General features: G+C 39.4%; 1 protein-coding gene across 1 annotated transcript in view; it reads right to left on the bottom strand.

Annotated features, from left to right (window-relative positions):
* The window catches only part of elovl2 (ELOVL fatty acid elongase 2), a 199,312-nt gene extending 178,424 nt beyond the window's left edge, over window positions 1-20,888 (bottom strand). Inside the window, exon 1 of the mRNA XM_079863706.1 lies at window positions 20,586-20,888. Coding sequence (XP_079719832.1) covers window positions 20,586-20,588 — 3 coding nt within the window. The 5' untranslated portion in view covers window positions 20,589-20,888. The remainder of the gene's footprint in view (window positions 1-20,585) is intronic.
* Between the last annotated feature and the right edge of the window lie 2,256 nt (window positions 20,889-23,144).

The raw sequence follows: 23,144 nt of genomic DNA, 5'->3' as shown, positions 1-23,144 counted from the left end.
TTATTTTTCAACCCTATTAAAAGAAAATAAACAAAACCCTAGGTATTTATTTGAAACAGTGGCAAAACTAACGAAAAATAAAGCTTCAAGCCCAGAAGTTTGTAAGCAGCACAGCAGTAATGACTTTATGAACTTCTTCACTTATAAGATTGATACGCAACCGTCTACTACAGTATCGCATCAGGGAGTCCATTGTAGTCTCACTAAGGAAAAATTTGATTCATTCATTACATAGGAGAGGAAGAATTTTCTAAACTCATTAAATCATCTAAATCGACAACATGTATGTTAGACCCTATACCGACTAAGCTACTGAAAGAGATGCTTCCAGAGGTCATAGATCCTCTTCTTAATATCATTAATTCATCTTTGTTATTAGGATACGTACCAAAACTTTTAAGCTGTCTATGATTAAACCGCTTGTTAAAAAAACACAACTTGATCCTACAGAATTAGTCAATTACAGGCCGATCTCGAATCTACCTTTTCTGTCAAAGATACTGCAAAAGGCTGTATCTTCACAACTATGTTCCTTTTTAGAAAGATATGATATCTGTGAGGTTTTTCAATCAGGATTTAGACTGTACCATAGTTCTGAGACAGCTCTCATTAGTGACTAATGATTTGCTCCGACCACAACACTCTTTTAAATAGACTCGAAAATTATGTTGGCATTAGTGGAATTGCATTAGCATGGTTTAAATCATACTTATCTGACCGTTATCAGTTTGTATCAGTAAATGAAGAGATTGTCACGGTTCAGGGTGCTTCATTGGCTTCCCTGTTGTCTGTGTTGTCCTGTCATTTTCTACAGCTTGTGACCTGGGCAATCAGCGCTGATTCTTCAGTGCTGGTGCGTGCAGATCACGAGCTGATTGCCCTCACCTGTCGCTTGTTCCCTTCCTCCCTTATATTCTCTGCTGTGTCTGCCCCTTGTTGTCAGTAGATTTCGTGCTATTGTTCATGTACGGTTGTACCTGTGCTGTGTGTCTTTATATCTTTGTATCTTGTGTTTCACCTTCTTCTGCTGCTGTGCTCAGGACACCTAGACGAGGAATCTTTCAGCTGGCTGTGTGCCTGCTATCCTCAGTCTCGTTCCACGTCCCGTTTGGGCATTGCACCTGAGGTGGTCTCCACAGCCTGTGTCCGCAGGTTTCTGTACGGACAGCTCTGGAGTTGTTACACCAGCTTTCTGTTCATGTGTGTGTCACTTCACACGTTGGATGTTTATTGGATTTTCTGTTGTGCCTAATAAACTGTTGAACGAATCCTCTGCGTTTGAGTTCTCTCTTCACGTTATCGATCACAAGTTCAGTATGGTGTATCACAAGGCTCAGTAGTAGGACCGTTGCTGTTCACTCTGTACATGCTAACCTTGGGAGATATCATTAGGAAGCATGGCATTAGTTTTCATTGTTATGCTGATGATACGCAGCTCTATATTTCTTCACACTCTGACGAAACTTACCAATTCACAAAATTAACGGAATGCATAGCTGATATAAAAAACTGGATGACTAGCAACTTCCTACTACTTAATTCTGAAAAAACAGAGATTCTAATTATTGGACAAAAAACTTCCTCACGTAATAATCTAGAATACTGTCTAACACTTGATGGCTGCTCTGTCAAGTCTTCGTTGTCGGTTAGGAACCTGGGTGTGCTCTTTGATACTAATCTTTCTTTTGAAAATCACGTGTCTAGCATCTGTAAAACCGCATTTTTTCATCTTAAAAATATATCTAAATTACGTCATATGCTCTCAATGAAAAATGCAGAACAATTATTTCATACATTCATGACATTAAGGCTAGATTATTGTAATGCTATTTTGGGTGGTTGCACTGCACGCTTAATAACTACAGCTGGTCCAAAATGCAGCAGCTAGAGTTCAGGAAGTATGGCCATATTAGCTCAGTTCTGTCAACACTGCATTGGCTCCCTATTAAACATAGTAAAAATTTTAAAATATTGCTGATCACTTACAAAGCAATAAATGGTTTAGCTCCCCAGTACTTGAGCGAGCTCTTAACGCATTATAGTCCTTCACGTCTATTGCGATTTCAAAATTCCGGCCAGTTGACAATATCAAAATTGACTGCTGGCGATAGATCCTTTTCCTATATAGCACTAAAACTTTGTCCCAAACATTGTCCGGGAAGCAGACACACTCTGTCAGTTCAAATCTAGACTAAAAACACATTGTAGACTTCTATAATTCTTCTTTTATTTTTTATTTTTTTTAAATGTATATATAGCGCTTTTAACAATGTAGATTGTTTCAAAGCAGCTTTAAAGAGATACGCGTATAATTTAAGGTAACAGAGATTGTTTTGGCTTTATAACGGTTCTTTAATAAAGTTATTTTCCAGCTGAAGTTAATTTTGATTGATTCGCTTCCGTCGCAACGAACATTTGTTATTAAATTAGGGGCCGCTAAGATGACACCATTCTCTCTACACAGACTTTAAACGCGAACCTGTGATAAACGCTGATGGCGTTCACATGCGCATTAAGAATTGGTTCTATAGTTATGTGCGTTTAAATATACAGTGAGGAAAATAAGTATTTGAACACCCTGCTATTTTGCAAGTTCTCCCACTTGGAAATCATGGAGGGGTCTGAAATTGTCATCGTAGGTGCATGTCCACTGTGAGAGACATAATCTAAAAAAAAAAATCCAGAAATCACAATATATGATTTTTTAACTATTTATTTGTATGATACAGCTGCAAATAAGTATTTGAACATCTGTCTATCAGCTAGAATTCTGACCCTCAAAGACCTGTTAGTCTGCCTTTAAAATGTCCACCTCCACTCCATTTATTATCCTAAATTAGATGCACCTGTTTGAGGTTGTTAGCTGCATAAAGACACCTGTCCACCCCATACAATCAGTAAGAATCCAACTACTAACATGGCCAAGACCAAAGAGCTGTCCAAAGACACTAGAGACAAAATTGTACACCTCCACAAGGCTGGAAAGGGCTACGGGGAAATTGCCAAGCAGCTTGGTGAAAAAAGGTCCACTGTTGGAGCAATCATTAGAAAATGGAAGAAGCTAAACATGACTGTCAATCTGGGGCTCCATGCAAGATCTCACCTCGTGGGGTCTCAATGATCCTAAGAAAGGTGAGAAATCAGCCCAGAACTACACGGGAGGAGCTGGTCAATGACCTGAAAAGAGCTGGGACCACCGTTTCCAAGGTTACTGTTGGTAATACACTAAGACGTCATGGTTTGAAATCATGCATGGCACGGAAGGTTCCCCTGCTTAAACCAGCACATGTCAAGGCCCGTCTTAAGTTTGCCAATGACCATTTGGATGATCCAGAGGAGTCATTGGAGAAAGTCAAGTGGGCAGATGAGACCAAAATAGAACTTTTTGGTCATAATTCCACTAAACGTGTTTGGAGGAAGAAGAATGATGTGTATCATCCCAAGAACACCATCCCTACTGTGAAGCATGGGGGTGGTAGCATCATGCTTTGGGGGTGTTTTTCTGCACATGGGACAGGGCGACTGCACTGTATTAAGGAGAGGATGACCGGGGCCATGTATTGCGAGATTTTGGGGAACAACCTCCTTCCCTCAGTTAGAGCATTGAAGATGGGTCGAGGCTGGGTCTTCCAACATGACAATGACCCGAAGCACACAGCCAGTATAACCAAGGAGTGGCTCTGTAAGTCAAGTCAAGTCAAGTCAAGTCAACTTTATTTATATAGCGCTTTTCACAATACAGATTGTATCAAAGCAGCTTCACAGTATTAAATAAAATAGTACATCAGTGTTTGTTTCTAGTGTAAAACGTCCACGTTTGGTAATGCTGATCAATAGTATTGTTGATTGATTAATTAAATTAAATATCCCCAACTGAGCAAGCCAAAGGCAACAGTGGCAAGGAACCGAAAAACTCCATCAGGTGACCTAATGGAGAAAAAAAAACCTTGGGAGAACCCAGGCTCAGTCGGGGGCCAGTTCTCCTCTGGCGTTTATGAACTAGATACCGGATTTAACTGTATGATTAAAAATATTATATAAATGCCTGGCTGAAGAGATGCGTCTTTAATTTAGTTTTAAACTGGGAGAGCGAGTCTGAGCAACGAACAGTATCAGGAAGGCTATTCCAGAGTTTTGGAGCTAAATGTGAAAATGATCTCCCTCCTTTGGTTGATCTGGATATCCTAGGTATGACCAAAAGCCTCGAATTTAGTGATCTTAAAGAGCGCGATGGATTATAGGGCGATAGAAGATCCGTTAAATAAACTGGAGCTAAGCCGTTTAGGGCTTTATAAGTCAGTAGCAATACCTTGTAATTAATACGGAACTTTATAGGTAACCAATGTAGTGATGATAAAATTGGTGTTATATGGTCAAATTTTCTTGATCTAGTAAGAACTCTAGCGGCGGAATTTTATACTAACTGTAGCTTGTTTATTGAGGATGCAGGACAACCAGATAATAAAGCATTACAGTAATCTAGTCTCGAGGTCATGAACGCATGAACTAACTTTTCTGCATCAGAAACAGATAGCATATTACGTAGCTTAGCAATGTTTCTAAGGTGGAAAAAGGCTGTTTTTGTAACATATGAAATATGATTTTTAAAAGACAGGTTGCAGTCAAGTATAACACCCAGGTCTTTTACTGTAGAGGATAAAGTAACAGGACATCCTACTATGTTAAAGTTGTATTGTGAGAGGTTTTGTGGGCGGTTTTTTTAACCGATAACATAAGTAGTACCTCTGTCTTGTCTGGATTTAATAAAAGAAAATTACGCGTCATCCAGTCTTTTATATCTTTAACACACTCTGTCAATTTGGATAATTTAGCGTTTTCATCCGGCCGTAATGAAATATATATTTGAGTGTCATCAGCAGCATAACAATGGAAACTAATTCCATGTTTCCTTATAATATTTCCAAGTGGCAGCATATATATTGAGAATAATAGAGGGCCTAACACAGATCCTTGCGGCACTCCATAGTTTACTGGAGTTATGATCGTTTTTTCTCCATTTAAATAGACAAAATGGTAGCGGCCAGATAAGTATGATCTGAACCAGCTTAATGCTTGTCCTTGAACACCAGTATAATTTTGTAGTCGATTTAAGAGTATTGTGTGATCTACAGTATCGAACGCAGCACTAAGATCAAGTAAAACTAATATTGAGATACAGCCTTGGTCAGAAGCTAAAAGTAAATCATTTGTGATTTTAACGAGCGCAGTTTCAGTGCTATGGTGCGGCCTGAAACCAGACTGAAACTTTTCATAGATGTCATTTTCTTGTAAGAAAGAGCCTAGTTGGGCAGACACAACTTTTTCTAGTATTTTAGACATAAAAGGAAGATTTGAAATGGGTCTATAATTTGCTAGGTTATTTGGGTCTAATTGTGGTTTCTTAATGAGTGGTTTTATAACTGCCAGTTTAAATGTTCTTGGAACATGACCTAAAGATAAAGATGAGTTAATAATATTGAGGAGAGGCTCTTCCACTATAGGTAACACTTCTTTCAGTAGTTTAGTTGGTATGGGATCTAATAAACATGTTGTTGTTTTAGAGGAAGTGATAAGTTTATTTAACTCTATTTGTTCTATAGATGTAAAGCACTGTAATTGTTCTTGCGGGGTGATAATCGAGGCTGAGTTATAAGGCGCGATTAAGGATTGAACGTTTACAATTGTGGTTCTGATGTTTTCTATTTTCTCAGTGAAAAAATTCATGAAATCATTACTACTAAACTGTAACGGAATATTTTGTTCAGGTGACGCTTGTTTATTTGTTAGTCTAGCCACGGTGTTAAATAAAAACCTAGGATTGTTTTGGTTATTTTCTATTAGTTTGCGGAGTTGCTCAGCCCTGGCTACTTTTAGGGCCTTTTTATAACGTGACGTACTGTCTTTCCAAGTGATTCTAAAAACCTCTAAATTAGTTTGTTTCCATTTACGCTCTAAATTACGGGTTTCTCTCTTTAGAACACGCGTAGTATTGTTGTACCATGGTGCTTTAATTTTCTCTCTGACCTTTTTTAGTCTAATAGGTGCAACAATATCCAATTTTCCAGAGAGAATGGTGCTCATAGTGCGGGTTAGTTCCTCTAGTTCATCTGTTTGTTTGGGTTCACTGAGCAGCTGAGACAGATCCGATAAGCAATTTGAAAAATGATCTATGGTGGATGGAAGGATTGTTCTGCCTAATCGATAACGCGGCGCAGCATGATATATTACAGGGGTATGTAATATGCAAGTTACCATGTAATGGTCAGTTACATCATCACTTTGTGGAATGATATCTATATCGGTTGGATCGGTTCCATGTGATATAATTAAATCGAGTGTATGATTAAAATGATGAGTTGGTCCGGTAACGTTTTGCTTAACCCCAAAGGAGTTTAATAAATCTATAAACGCAGCCCCTAACGCATCATTTTGATTATCTACGTGTATGTTAAAATCTCCAACAATTAATGCTTTATCGACATTGACCAATAGGTCTGAGAGAAAATCTGCAAATTCTTTTAGGAAATCAGCGTAAGGCCCTGGCGGTCTATATACGGTAGCCAAGGCTAAAGATAATAGGGATGTTTTTCTAGCATCTAAGAGCGTAACATTTAGTACAAGTACTTCAAATGAAATAAACTTATAACCCGTTTTCTGAGTAACACTAAGAAAATCTCTATAGATTGTTGCAATACCGCTGCCACGACCAATCAGACGGGGCTCATGCTTATAGGAGTATCCTGATGGAGTAGACTCATTTAGACCGAAATAATCATTTGGTTTAAGCCAGGTTTCAGTAAGGCAAAGTACATTGATGCTATTATCTGTGACTATTTCATTTACAATAACTGCCTTAGGTGTGAGTGATCTAATGTTTAAAAGACCTAGCTTTAGAATTTTTTTTTGTTTACTAATAGCAACATTTTCTGTTTTAATAACAATTAGATTTTTCCTAGATCCTGCAGTAGATTTATTATTTGATCGCACTAAACGAGGAATAGACACAATTTCTATGCAATGTTCTACACTAGTATTTATATCAGTTAATTTGGTGCAGCAGAGACTATGATTTGGACTTTTGGTTACTAGTCAAAAGGTATTTAACATTTTGGAGATGTTATCCGACAGAAGATCCGCTCCGAATCTGCTTGGGTGTAAGCCATCAGCACGGAAAAGCCTAGGACGCTCCCAAAACAGATTCCAATTATTTACAAAGAGCAGTTTCTGCTCATTGCACCATGACGTTAACCATTCATTTAGCGCGAATAATCTACTAAACTTGTCATGTCCTAGACGGTACGTGGGAAGCGGTCCTGACACAATGATCGTTATATCAGGCGATGTGCTTCGTACCGTATCGATCAGATTCCTGAAGTCTTTCTTCAGAACTTCCGTCTGGCGCAGCCTGATGTCGTTCACTCCCGCGTGCAAGACCACAGTTCCGACGCGCACGTCACCGTTCAGAATCTCGGGTACGTGAGCAGCGATTTCAGAAACACGAGCACCAGGAAATCAGTGACTGTGCACCTTACTTTTACCTAATGTAGCGTGGACGTGCCGAACGATGGAATCGCCGATGATCACAGCATCGCGTTCTGTTTCGCGAAGAGGGGAGAAGCGGTTTTGTGTGGATAACTCGAAAACCGGGAGGGTCGGAGAGGGTCTTGGTCTAGACCTGACTCGCGTCTTCCGCTGCGGAAATATCCAGGCTTCGTTGTGGCGTGTTGGAGTCGGAGTGAACGAGACCATGGCTGATCGCGACCTCGGCGCTCGGGACCGATGCTGAGTAACGCACGGAGTAGACGAGGTCGGAATCAGCGGGTTAGTAAAGTTAATCTCTGATTTGTGTGCATCGGCGCGTGATGTTTCAAGAGCTAACTGCCGGTCTATGAGTTCGGCTTGTCTCACTAACAGGTCATGGATCTGTTTCTCAACAGCTTCCAGCTCAGACTGCACCGCGTGCAGCTCAAATGTGTCCTCACCTGCACCAAAAGGTAGACTACTTACATCTGATATATTCGCCATTTTAACAGATGGACAGTAAGTTAGCAACGACGCTACCAGTGATGCTATCAATATTAATACTAATTTATGACTGAAGTCTTAGATATAATCCGTCTTTTTAGTGGTACGGGTGTAGAGTAGACGCACGATAGGCGAAAAATGTTTGTAAGTGAGTGTTGAGAAGACGCGTTCAGCCGTGATCCACGGACGTAACCTATAGGAGTATCCAGCGTTGGTAAGAAGCATATCAAGGTTCTGGCGTGGCCTAGCCAGTCTCCAGACCTAAACCCAATAGAGAATCTTTGGAGGGAGCTCAAACTCCGTGTTTCTCAGCGACAGCCCAGAAACCTGACTGATCTAGAGAATATCTGTGTGGAGGAGTGGGCCAAAATCCCTCCTGCAGTGTGTGCAAACCAGGGGCCCGTTCTTCGTACGTTGCTTATTACATCCGAGATCAAATGACGCATCCAAGATGATATCATCGTGCGAATCATGATGTGGCTAACTCGGTTCTTCGAACACACTTGCCGGATATGATTAGTATCGCTGGATTGAGTTATCTGAGATAATTGCGCGTTCATGCGCTGGTTAAAAGGGGATATGTATCGATAGTAGAAACATTGATCAGCAACGCTGCTATTGGCTGTTCAGCGTGGCCAAAGAGCGGGCTCAGTTTTTCTCCTCAGCAGAGCAAGAACTAATAGTCGAAGTTTATTCTGAATTTTAATGTTTAATCAAAACGGCAGGGAACACCTCAAAGTCTGCAAAAGCCAGGAGAGAGGGCTGGCAAAAAGTAGCAGACAATTTAAATCCGTTAGAAGTGGCCATGTTAGATGTTTTTGTCACTTAATAGCCTATATTTTTGTATTTTAATAATTGCATAATTATTTTGTGCATTGTAATGTCAGCCACCATACTAGAACATGGGAACAAATCTATAGTACAAAAATATTCTACATAATGGTAATTTTTAGTTATATTATAGTCTCTTTCATAAAAGGCACTGTTACATAAATGGTGTTCTGTTTATAAAAGCAACCAAGAAAAAGGCTGAGAAAAAAATAGAAAAGATCTTAGTAGCCAACACTGTAAAATCATTTTTGCTGCATTGAATTAAGGCCGTATAGTCCTTTCAGCTGTTAAATCTTGAGTAATGATGAATTGCTTTGACTTGTGAAAGAGAAAACTGATAAACTTATGTTAATGTAAAAATATTTTGCCATGAGTTATTGATCACATTTTTCCCCAGTGTAGTTCATTGTAATGACATTGTGTTTTCCTCTGTTGTGCACTTTTACATAATACACCAACACTGTATCTGTTCCCAAGAAAGTGGTGGCTGAAATATGTGCAGTAAGTGGACATTTTCTAACTTTCCAAAGGAAAGAAAGTATAAGACTTTGTAATGTCCATTTGTTTCCATTGCACTGGACAGTGAATAAACCCTCTCAGATAACTGTCATATGGAGGAGCTAGCCTACCTGCAAGTGCATAAATAACTTTACTTAATTTATACTTGTATGCTTTATGGATTAAGTGTGGAACTTTCCTTACCACTTTCAAATAATATGCATAAATGTGAATCTCTGAAAATGCTTAAGTCATGCACAGATCCTGGCCATTTTGCATTCACATTTGTGATATGGAAGATTTTAGTCAACTGCCTTTTTTATTTTATATAATATTACTAATCTGGAATATTAAGACATTGCTTTACAACATTGGGTCTTAAGTGGCTTGGAAATGCCACAAAAAAAAAAAAAAAAACACTAAAACGTTTTTTTAAACCTAAAAGCACCAGGTAAACTCCGAATGACACGACAGACAGCACTTTCCATCAAGTTCTCCGCATCTCCAATAGTGTAAAGGAAAGAGCCACTCGCAAATAATCTTAGGGCAATGCAAACAGTTTGTGCTGTAGTTAAAGCCCGACTCCGACAAGTCAAAAATAAATGTGCGTTTCCAACAAATTAATAATGTAAACGACAATCTCACGAGTCACGAGAAAAAAAAAATATCTCAGAAAGTGCACTATCGCGCTGCGCTGGACTACCCGTATCAGCTCCGCTTATGAAGCTGCAGTCTAATCCTGTTAACATGAAATAAGCCTGCTCCCGAGCAGGTTTAAGATTGCGCACCTGTTGCTATGACAGCAAGTCCAGGATGAGCGTCGAAGAACCAAACAATCCAAGATCATGCCAAATCGCCGACAATCAAATCCAGCTAAGTGAATTAGCGACGTACGAAGAACGGGCCCCTGGTGAAAAACTACAGGAAACGTTTGACCTCTGTAATTGCAAACAAAGGCTACTGTACCAAATATTAACATTGATTTTCTCAGGTGTTCAAATACTTATTTGCAGCTGTATCATACAAATAAATAGTTAAAAAATCATACATTGTGATTTCTGGATTTTTTTTTTAGATTATGTCTCTCACAGTGGACATGCACCTACGATGACAATTTCAGACCCCTCCATGATTTCTAAGTGGGAGAACTTGCAAAATAGCAGGGTGTTCAAATACTTATTTTCCTCACTGTATGTGCACAGGTTTGTAATTCCCTACAAACCAAGCCTAAACAAAGTACTGGTCTTTCCTTTTTGATGCAGAATTTTATTTTGTCACTTCGGGGTAGGTACGCGAAACAAATTTTCCAGACAACGCTTTATCTGGAGTGGTAAAGGGATCCTCCATAGGGAGAGACTAGTTGGCACTTCAGCACTGCGTTGTCATCGGGTCCAGGCGAAGGTCCTCGTTAGATCTGGATACGGCCTGGATCCGGCAGGCTGCGGGAAAACCTTGGGATAAACAAAGACACTAAAATTAATGTAGATGCCATTCTTCTTATGATGTAACAAGTACATCAGGATTTATGGGAAGTGTTCCCGGTTCCGGCTGACCTAATCTATGCAGCCTAACATTGAATTATAGAAGTCTATAATGTATTATGTGAATGCTAGGTCAAAGAGATGTGCCTTTAATTTAGCTTTGAACTGACAGAGTGTGTCTGCTTCCCGGTAGGAAGACTGTTCCAAAGTTTTGGTGCTAAATAGAAAAAGGATCTACCGCCAGCAGTCGATTTTGATATTCTAGGTATTATCAACTGGCCGGAATTTTGAGATCGCAATAGACGTGATTCAATAATTCAATGTTAGGCTGCATAGTTTAGGTCAGCCGGAACCGGGAACACTCCCCATAAATCCTGATGTACTTGTTACATCAGAAGAAGGATGGCGTCTATGCTAATATTAGTCTCTCTGTTTATTCGAGGTTTACCGCAGTACATCGGATCCAGGCCGTATCCAGATCTGATGAAGGACCTGCGCCTGGACACAATGACAACACAGTCCTGAAGTGTCAACCAGTCCCTCCCCTGTTTACTGATGTCAGCCGGATCCTGGCCGTATCCAGATCAGATGGTGGACCTGCACCTGGACCCATCCATGACACATCCTTGAATTGCCAGCCTCATCAGCCCTGTGAAGGCTTCATTGACATGACAGCCATCGGCCCTGTTCCTCAACAAACTCGTCTCCATACCGGCGTGATTACTCCGACTTCCAACCAGATGGAACTGGATAAATATTCTGAATGCTCTGATCCAATCTGACTTCTGACCTGTAATGATGCCTGGATCATAATCATACACTGTTCGCTCATTGGCCAGAGGAGAACTGGCCCCCAACTGAGCCTGGGTTCTCCCAAGGTTTTTTTTCTCCATTCTGTCACCTGATTGAGTTTTGGTTACTTGCCCCGGTTGCCTTGGCTTTTGGCTTGCTTAGTTGGGGACATTTAATATTCAACAATATTATTGATCTGCCTTACTTAACCCTTTCGCACGAACGATCACACCGGTGTGATCAGTCTAGGCTGGTCCCTGGAGCGTACGATCACACCGGTGTGATTAGAACGGTCAGTGCATCACGTGATCAACTGCTAAGTTCAAATGTGCTTTCGCGCGTTGGCTGGCGCTGAGCCAGAGACAGGCGCGTTCAGAGCTGTCATATATCACAACTTTTCAGTGTTTTCAACCACATAATGTGTATTTTAGGTTTCAGACATATAAATTCACATAAGTACTAAAAAAACAATACATTTAGAGTTTGTAAAATACACACTTATGTCTATGGAAGAGGCAATAATAATCATTTCCATTATAATTACGTTTTATTCAGATAAACATTGTGTAAGTAACTTTAAAGTTTACTCTATTCTTCTCCCAGTTCACCAGCCACTTACTTTTATTTATTTCAGGAGAAGTGGATGAATTCACGTGTTGTAAATAAATCCAACAGATCCGATTCTCTGAACTGCGTCTGCAGCACAAACTAACATGGCGGCGCCCATCGCGCATACAGCTCAACTAACGCGATCGTTATAAAGGTGTTTAAACAACAAAACACTTCCACTTGCATATATTATATTTATATCGGAATATCAGATATTTCATCCAATAGCTAACAAATTTGTGAATATTTTGAATTAAAAAGGAAAACTGACATAAAAGCAGATCATCATTCATTCAGCGCTGTTGTTTCTGCGGTATGTCACGTGACAAGCAATGACGCGTCACCATGGAAACCATAAAGTGACAAGTTCTAAATAACGGTCACCTTGAAAAACTCACGCTGGGGGGTCAGCCAGAATATTTTAAACTTACGTGTGAAAGGGTTAAGGTGGACGATGACGCAATTTTCTTCTAGAAACAAACTTTGTTGTATTATTTTCATGTTATCACTGTGAAGCTGCTTTGATGCAATCTGTATTGTAAAAGCGCTATATAAATTAAGGTGACTTGACTTGACTTGACTTGACACTGCCGCTGGTTTTATTCCCTGACCGGGGGGACCCTCAACTCGGATGCACTAGCGCACAGCTGGCCGCGGGGCCTCCGCAAGTATGCGTTTCCCCCAGTGAGCCTTCTTGCAGAGGTCTTTTGCAAGATCAGGGAGGACGAGGAGCAGGTCCCTCCCTGGCCAATCCCTCTGAGGAAGAGACAGGGCACCCTCTGGCACCCACGTCCCGATCTGTGGAACCTGCATGTGTGGCTTCTGGACGTGACGCGGCAGGTTTGAGTACCCAACCACCTCAGGTGGTGGCTACCATCACTTCAGTTAGGGCCTTGTCTACGAGACACGCCTATGCTCTGAAGTGGAACCTCTTCATCACCTGGTGTTCTTCTCGCCAAGACGATCCCAGGAAATGCCCGTTCGGGTCGGTGCTCTCGTTTCACCCTGACGGTTTACGTGGCTGTGATCTCTGCACACCACGACCTTGTGGAGTCAAAAACTTTGGGACAGCATGACCTGGTCGTCAGGTTCCTGAGGGGGGCGAGGAGACTAAATCCTCCTCGCTCTCCTCTTATACCCTCTTGGGACCTCACAGTGGTTTTATCTGCCCTGCAGAGAGCTCCCTTTGAGCCATTGCAATCAGCAAAGCTTAAGTTTCTGTCTATGAAGACAGCGCTCCTGGTCGCTTTGGTCTCCATCAAGAGGGTAGGGGACCTGCAGGCATTTTTGGTTGATGAAGCGTGCCTAGAATTTGGCCCGGATAACTCTCACGTGATCTTGAGACCCCGGCCTGGATCCGATTCCGTGCCCAAGGTTCCCACCACTCCTTTCAGGGATCAGATGGTGAACCTGCAAGCGCTGCCCTCGGAGGAGGCAGACCCAGCCTTGGCACTGCTCTGTCCAGTAAGCACCCTCCATGCTTACGTAGACAGAACGCAGTGTTTTAAGACCTCAGACCAGCTCTTTGTCTATTTTGGTGGGAAGCTGAAGAGTGTTTTTTCACATGTTTTCCCTCGGCAAGACCTCTTGCCATCTCGAGGTTGAAACTTCCACCCTGCGGGCTGGAAGCCTTTGTCCGTGGTAGTCTCACGACAGGGAGCTCAGACTTGCGCAGGGCACTGGAAGACAGCTGCTGTGGCGTGATTGAATTGGGACCCCATTTCGTCATTCACTGGCGTAACTCGTAGTGACTGAACGAAAGGGAACGTCTCAGTTACGTATGTAACCCTCGTTCCCTGAGGAGAGAACGGAGACGTTACGTCCCCCTGCCACAACCGCTGTACCGCTGGAACAGCCGGGAGTTCAGTCTCAGCTCCTCAGCATAACATGATGCGGCTGGGGCGGAGTTGCACTATGCAAATTCCGCAGCCCCATGGCATTGTTTTGCCATTGGCTCGTTTTCTAGAACTCGAATGTCATAGGCTTCTAAGCGAAACCGTCATTTCGTCATTCGCTGACATTCCCTGAGGAGGGAACGAGGATCACATACATAACCGAGACGTTTCTGCTTGTACTGCCATAGTAACCATGGCGACAGACATGGACAACTGCGTAGTGCGTAACGTCTAGCTGTTGTTGTTTCGTTCAAACATTATGGGCCATGGCAAGCAGACTTTGGGACAAAAGGAGAACTAAAACGAGGATCAATATCAGCATGGCGTTTTCGAGATGCCGAGAGCTCCACATCCGCGACTAACTTTGACTTGACAGAGCTTCACAAGTCACGACTTGACAGGGACGCTTGCATGTACATGCTACATGCTCTTGCATGTACTTTATTAGACAGGTGAGCAAATGTACATACAACAAATCAATGTTATAAAGCTCAACATGATGACATTTTAGAATATGATCAGTATGTTATTCTAAAGTTGATCTAGCTTACTGCTAGTCTCATATAGCAAACAAACTTACACAGAATAACATAACTTTCAACTCACTCAAATGCTGTTTAGTATGATAGTGTAACGTTAGACCAAATGAAACAGCGCTGCGTTACCTCACAAGTTTGATTCATCAAATAAACTGACCTGTGTGAGTAGTAATTCAGCATTGCGGGTAGTTCAGTAGAATTAAATGTCCTTATTCCTTTATATCCGCGCTGATATCTGTCTCTTATTAGCAATCGCGACCTGCTTCATACCACAGTCATGTTAAAAAACATGAATGTTTTCACTCATCCATAAACATTATTATTTCCATCAGCATGACAACAAGTCCCATCATTCCGCTTATCACTGCGTCATCAACCTACGCCTTTGTTATTGTAAGAGGTTAGCGACCCCTAGCGGCGAAAAACTACATATTGTAGCTTTAAGTAGAGTGACCAGGAAGAGAAAGGGGTATGAGTGATTAATGATCAGTATTTAACCTGATCCAAAATATGTATTTAATCTTATTTGTGTTGTATTTCATCTGCAACAACATTATGAACTTTTATAAAAATACAAATAGCACAATAGCAAAACACATGTTTTTATTAAGTATTAAATGCATCACTATGCAAAAGCATGAGCAAAATTCACTACATAAAAGACCCTGGCAGATCAATGTACTTCTTTTTTTCTCCAATATGGTAGAAAGACCTGTTGAGTAGTGTAAATTAAATTAAATATGGAGTAGGGGAGGGCAGGGAACAACCTAACACTTTTTGTTTTCTTAATTTCTTGAAGAGATAGTTCACCCAAAAATGAAAATTAGCCCATTATTTACTCACCCTGAAACCATCCTAGAAGTATACTACATTCTTCTTTCAGACGAATACATTCAGAGCTATATTAAAAAATGTCCTGGCTCTTCCAAGCCTTATAATGGGAGTCAATGGATATATGATTTTGGAAGTCCATCAGAGCCTATCCATCTGTAATAAAAGTGCTCGAAACGGCTCTGGGGGGAGGGTTAATAAAGGCCTTCTGAAGCGAAGCGATGCGTTCATGTAAGAAAAATATCCATATTTAAAACTTTATCGATTAAAATAACTTGCTTCGGGCAGATGGCAAGTCGACCTACACCAAAAGAGTAACACTTGACGATGTATGACGTAGAAGTAGCGTAAGCTTTGACGCCTCTCGCGGTTCAAACAGGGCTGGGCAACCACGTTCGTCATTACGTTGTGGGTCAAGTTCAAGGGTTACTCTTTTGGCATAAATTGACGCATACAGCCATCTGCTGGAAGCTAGTTATTTTAGTCGATAAAAAAAAGAAAAAAATGAAAAATTAATTATTCTTACACAAATGCATCGCTTCACTTCAGAAGGCCTTTATTAACAATTAACATTATTAACTAATTTTCGTTTTTGGATGAACTATCCCTTTAATGTTGAACACTGACTCAGTTTTTATTCACCTGTTTTTCGTGGTTTCTCAATAAAATTCATAAAAGTAATTAATGTGAATTACATTGCTAATGTCATAGAATAGCATACTGTAGTTCAGCGAGGCATACTGCAGAATTACAATGTGCCCCACCTGTGCAACTGGGATTTAAACCTGGCTAGTGTCCAGTGTCTAGCATTAAAGAATATCTAAAATGCTAAATAACAGATTAGAGAATAAAATAATAGCAGATTTGTCTTGTTTTAAATAAACAATACAAACTGAGATGAAAAATGAACTTCAGTAAGAAAATTGCTTTTGTTATGGTTAAATATTTGGCGATATCTTACAAAGATTTTTTAATTTTGGTGCATTTTGTCTCTCTATATATATTGATATGGCAACTAATAAATACAATGAGATTTGTCATGCTAGCATGTGTGGAAATGTTTAAACTATGTGTGTTACAACTAGCCCCACATTAGGTTGTGCCCCACTTACCCCTATGAGGATGTTAACTGTGACAAGATGATTGACAGACCAGTTTATGGTGACAGAATGCACATTATATGATGTGTTAATATGTCCCAACACTTGCCAACTCTTCTGCTACACAATCAAAAGTATGTGCTTTCCATAGACGTAATGATTTGTATATATAATATATATATAGTATTTTCTATTCTCTAACCCAGGGGTGGGCAAATCTGGCCCATGAGATCCACTTCCCTGCAGAGATTAGTTTCACACCCTAATAAAACACACCTGAACAAGCTAATCAATATCTTTAGGATTACTAGAAAGCTGCAGGAGGGTGAGTTTGATCAGAGTTGGAGCTAAACTCTGCAGGAAAGTGAATCTTGAGGGCCAGAGTTGCCCAGCTCTGCTCTAAACCCAACCCAAAACATAATCCTCTGTCAGCATTACAGGCACAGCTGGATGTCCTCATAATGTAGAGGCAGAGACCTGAAACCTGTATACATTCTATATTATGAGTCCTCCAAGGTTATAATCGTTAACGAAAACTAACGAAAAAACGAAAACTAGGTGGGAAAAAACATTGTCGTTAACTGAAATAAAAATAAAAACGAGGCATTACAAAAAAACGATAACTAACTAAAACTGTAATGTGTGTTTGGCAAAACTAACTAAAATAAAATAAAATTATAGAGTAAATGTCCTTAGTTTTCGTCTTTGTCAAGGTCTTTCATTTTTTAACGCTATTTAAAACACGCAGCGTATTCGTTCAGCTGCATTTCCTTTCCCTGCTCTCCCTCCGTCTCTGTCACTCATGCGTCTCTCACATGCGCGCGCGCACACACACTCACACACACACACACACACACAGCCCCTCCGTGCACACCGTCTCCATGAGAACGAGTCGAGTGTTCGTTCGATGTTGAAAGCAAGTTCGCTAAAGGTTAGTATCTGTATCTCGTGAACACCTTACAATCACACATTAAAAAGTGGTATCAAAATATTTTAAATTCTGAATATAATTTTGTCAGTGTGTTAATGTCGACCCGAGAAGCGATTGCGCCTTTTTTTAGAAAGTTAACTAGTCGCAAGTTTGAGGTAAAATGCACTTTTTGGTTGTGGTTGTCGATGTCAAAACACTATATAAGCTTTGATTCAAATATTAAATAATGTTATGTCATTTTTTTACTTTTACACTTAATGTTTGCTGCTTCAATCCAGATGAGTAGGCTATTGACTGTAGGGAAAGTGGGGTGAGTTGTGCCAGTTTTTACTCAAAGTGACTTTAAAGTGAGGCCATGGCAGTAATTCCTTCAACTTAACGATGTACATATATTTCAGGATGTGGTGCATCCCTGAGAACAATAACTTTGGATCTGAAATAAATAGTTTCAGAAATATAGCTTTTGGGGAAAAAGTGGTCTCATGGCACAACTTGCCCCTGGTGCGGGGTAAGTTGTGCCTTTAGGGGAATACATTGGGGTAAATTGTGCCAGTGATTTCTGAAGTAAAACAGAACATTTTAATGTTATGAACTGTAATGCTACTATATGAAAGCAAGACAAATTCAATACAAAATTACTCATTTAAGGTTTATTTTAGATATTGTCACCCTGGAAAACCATAGCATGCGTTTTTCCTACTATGGTCAATTGCATAGGGATTTTGTATTGAACATAACTCTGGATCACAGTGTCATAGAGACAAGGGGGCGGGCTCATTTTACTCAGACGACCAATCAGTCTCTCAGGATCATTGTGAAGCTATCAAGCTACGCCCTAGCAACCATTTAGAGCACCATAGCAACACAATATATGATATTTGTGACTCATTTCAGGCAAAAAGGCTTTGGCAGTAGATGCCTGTTGACATAGCGCTGTCTGTCAATTATGTAACATATAAGAATAAAGTGACTAGGCTAATTTCTAAACATACTATTGTGACATAGGCCACTTAAAAACGGAATAAAACTTCTCTTTAATAACATAGTGCAAACTCAAAACTGAAATCAGTGTTAGCTAAATTAAACAAATAACAGGCAGGCCTAAGTCAAACAATGATGAGGCATGCCCATCTCCTCACTTCTCAAGATTATCCCCTGTGAGTATGTAGGTCTAGGTGGTCTGGATCTGGCACAACTTAACCCAGGCCCTTTGGCACAAATCACCCCGGACCCACAAGTTTGAAAAACTAGCATGATCCAGCAGTTAAGAGCTAACATCATGCTAACTGTATAGACTCATTGTGTAGCCTACTAAAGCACTAAAACATGTGTGAAATGTTTTCAAACTTGTCTATAATTTTTCAGACACTACAATCAAAAAACCTTAATCATAGAAATTTTACTTTGAAAGGGAAAAAACTGTTTTTTTGCACTAAAATGTGCTTAACTCTCATGCCATGTGTCTCTCTTCTTTGGAGGATGAGTAAAAGTGATTGCTTTTCAAAATTATGTGGTCACATGACCAATTTCTTCTATGGTTTTCCAGAAACAAGGGGTGAAACTACTTCCCCCCCCTGGCACAAATCACCCCACTCTCCCCATAGGGTAAATTTAGTATAGGGTGTGAAAATTGTACAGCTGTGGTATTTGTATAGGGTGTGAATTCTGTATAGAAGATGTGTAGATTTTTGGTACAGCGTGTGGATTTTGTAAGAGGTAAAGGAATTTCAATGGGGTGTGAATTTTTTTCTAAAATTGTATTATGTTTTTATTATTACACAATACTTTTTCCGACTTTTTTGAATCTTGCCCCTGACAAATAACCCAAATTACAAAAAAAGACTAAAACTAACACTAAAACTAATAAAAACTAAACTAAAACTAAGCATTTTCAAAAAATAAAAACTAAACTAAACTAGCAAACCTACTTTAAAAACTAATTAAAACTAAACTGAATTTGAAAACAAAAAGTCAAAACGAAATAAAAATAAAAACTAATGAAAAATGCAAAACTATAATAACCCTGGAGTCCTCATAATATAGGTCAAACCAGTACACACACAAACACACACACACTACATATTAACAGTAAAATTTTGTTTGACTTGTGAAAGTTTATTAAGCTATCTTTAAAAATATTTTTAACAAATCTGTTTCCAACATGATGCAATTCATCATATCGCTAACGTTGAGTATATATATTTTTAAATGCACTGATACTGTGGAAATTTCAAGCAGTCTGCACCATGTTGTATGCAATATGAGTACTATGTATTAACTATAGGCCTACTGTTAATTATTACGTGGTTATACACTGCACTATTTTCATTAAGTGACACTCTATTATGTAAGTATTTTGAATATATTACATTTATGGCCTTATATGAATGGTCAAGAAGCACTTCACATACAGCTAATTAAAATGATCAGCCACTGTCACAGTAATATATGTATAGCATGTGGAGTTTTTCAGGTCATTTGGATTGGTCCCAGGTTACCCTGACATCAAACCTTTGTAGCATGGCTTCCTCAGCAGAGAGTGGGTGGTTACAGTGTATAGGATTAAATTGAAATGCCACAGCATGAGCAATGATAAGAGTACTAAGGGGTTATTTCTGATATAGAGAGTGCATTAAAAATAACACTGCACTGAAAAATGTGCAGTTGTTACCTTGAGACATTTTTTCTTAAACTTGAATAAAACCAATCAATTTAGATGCTAATGGTAGAATAAATTAACATGAAACACATTTGTTAGTTAACCTGACGAAACCTTTTACAGCGTGATTTTTACAGTTTATCATTTAAATAAAGTTTAGTCCTAAATAGATAGTTTCTATTTAGTTGTAAAAGATACATGTATAAAAACGTGCATAATAAACGTAGAGAGATAAAAGTAGAGTGATTTTAGGTTCCGGTGTGATTTTACTAAAGGAGCTACTAGTATAAAATATATTCATCATTCAGCATCCACCGGGATTCTAATGTCCTCATCAATGAGAAAACCCCACGGAAAAAAAACATATACTACAAGTGAACATGGTGGTCCTTACCATGTCTACTAGTTCCGTTAAACAATACGGGACAGCTGGAAAGTGTAGACCGATCGGGGTCGCCTGCTCCTCTGCTGTGGAATGAATGAATGAATTAAAAACGAACGAATGCGCGTCCGATACCGAAAGCGCTGGATAGTGACGCGAAGTGGCGCGGTGATGCCAAAAGAGTAACGGAAGTGAGGATGACCAATAGGGGCTCACGTCTTGACTGTTACGATAGCATGGACTGTCAGACGACGGGTTCACAGTCTGAACCAAGGCAACCTTGCGAGGGCCCACATGGGGTTCAGAAAAGAACCCAGTCACCTGCCAAAAAAAATTCCAAGCTTTAGTTAACGCTGTAATGTGATACATTTAATGAAATTTCAACTATTCCTATGAAACCCAGCTGTGTGATAGTAAGATACATACTTATTAAATACCCGTGAGTTAACTTTTGCATATGTAAAACCAAGTAAATTCTCGCATATTCGGTTCAGATCTACACAGTCAAATAGCCTACCCCTGCAGTGCCCCAAGTACTGAGAATAGGTTTCAGATTATATACGTGTTTGTATAGTCTTAACACAAATAAAAAGTCACCCTTCCAAAGGCCAGTGTTTGACAGCGACGTGCATGCCTCTGGACATTTTGCGTAATTCAATGAATTAGATTTCAAAACAATTTCTGCAGCACATCAGTCTACACCAAGTGGAGTGGATGCAGCACACAAAAGCAAACGTTTTTCATCTTAACAGCCATTGCTATTTGTAGTAAGTCATAATTAAGGTATTTGTTGGTGTTTTATGAAGAAAAAAACTTTTAGGCACTGAGAATAAATCTTTAACAAATAAATGTAGGCTTACATACTTTATTAATAAATGTTAGACCTAGCTACCAGTTTATGTTAACATAAAACAACTGGTTTAACCCCTTGATTATTTCTTCACTTTCTTTTAAAGGATAGTCCACCCCAAAGTTGAAATTCTGTCATCATAAAACTCTCCCTCATTTTGTTCCTTTTTTGTGTCCCTCCCTTTAATACTTATATGTGTGAACTGCTGCCATCTAGTGTACATAGGAGGTTACAACGATACAGATAGGTGATGTCAGGAGTATTAGATGTTAGTGGGTGCTTTTCATTTATTAATTGTGCATCCTCATTTCCTTTATCAGCACCACCCCCCATAGGACGTGAGGGAAGGATGCTTGTTGAAAAACCTGACGTACGTCAAGGTCAAGGTCAAAGTTTATTTATATAGCACCTTTTAACAACACAAATGTTGACCAAAGTGCTTCACAAGTAAAGCAAAAATACACACACAGTTAACAGAACATGTCAAAAATTCAAACCAAAAAACCTAAAAAATAAAACAGAATTTTTATTTTTATTTTATTATTTTATTTTATTATAAAAACTTAAAAGTTCCGATATATAAATAAGGGAAAGTCCATGTAGAGCTTTAAACGTATACATTAAAATCTTAAAATCAATTCTTTGTTTCACAGGGAGCCAATGGAGAGAGGCCTGGATAGGTGAGATATGTTCCCTCTTTTTTGTCCCAGTCAGGAAACGAGCTGCAGCATTTTGGACAAGCTGTAAGTGATGACTGACTAATTCCAGCATACAAGGCATTACAGTAATCAAGTCTTGAGGAAATAAAAGTGTGAATAACAGTCTCCAAATCCTTAAAAGTCAAAAGGTGCTTTAACTTTCGAAGTCGCTTTCACAGCAAAATCCCCAGTGTTAAATTAACACTGAGAGTGTGGATTATATAAACTCTGAGCAGAGTGTTATAATTAACACTGAAGCAGTGTTAAAGTTAATGAGATAATTAAGTGATTAATTAGTGATGATTGAGCATTATTGAAGACACCTGATGTTAACAAGCAGAATCACTGAAGGAGAAAATCTCAAATTGTAAACCAACGTTATGGCGATCAGTGTTTGCTTTAGTTGGACTATTGACCCTTATATTATTAACTTTAGATTTTGTTTGTCTGCTGTTATTGATTTATAACAGTCAAATGAACAAAGAAAAGTGTGATCTGATAGTGTTGGTTATGTTTTGACAATCATGCTGTGATCTGAAAATGAAACTTATTGAGATAGTTTGGTTTAACTTGATAGCAGCATCTTTGTGATTCTACAGCATATGATTATCAGTATTTTTCTTATAATCCAAAATATTTTATAAACATTGTTCTGATTTATTTAGAAATAGACTAGACGGATTTCAGAAAAATGGCCTTCTATAAGAAGTGAGAAGCATTTATGGGTACAAGTCGGGAACCGGCCTACCTTACATATTTCAAGGGTGCTGAGTCCAAGAAAAATGGTACCCAAGCGAAATTGATTTTTTTACCTTCTAATTTGTATATCAAAATGGCCGCCAAATTGCCTATCTTGCTCAGTCGTTGGACCATTTTCCCCTAGTTTTTTTGTAAGTAGGCAATCAAGATGAGGAAATTAAGTTTTTTAGATCGATAGTCAAGGGTCAGAGCAAAGATATAATGGAGGCTCACTGCCTTTTTTATGTATATATATATATGCAAAGTACCAACTTTTAAGGTGAA

This window comes from Squalius cephalus (genome assembly GCF_949319135.1).
Source record: "Squalius cephalus genome assembly, chromosome: 25".
NCBI classification, from domain to species: Eukaryota; Metazoa; Chordata; class Actinopteri; order Cypriniformes; family Leuciscidae; genus Squalius; species Squalius cephalus.
The sequence above is the reverse complement of the archived record's forward strand: the minus strand, read 5'-3'. Positions and strand labels throughout refer to the sequence as shown.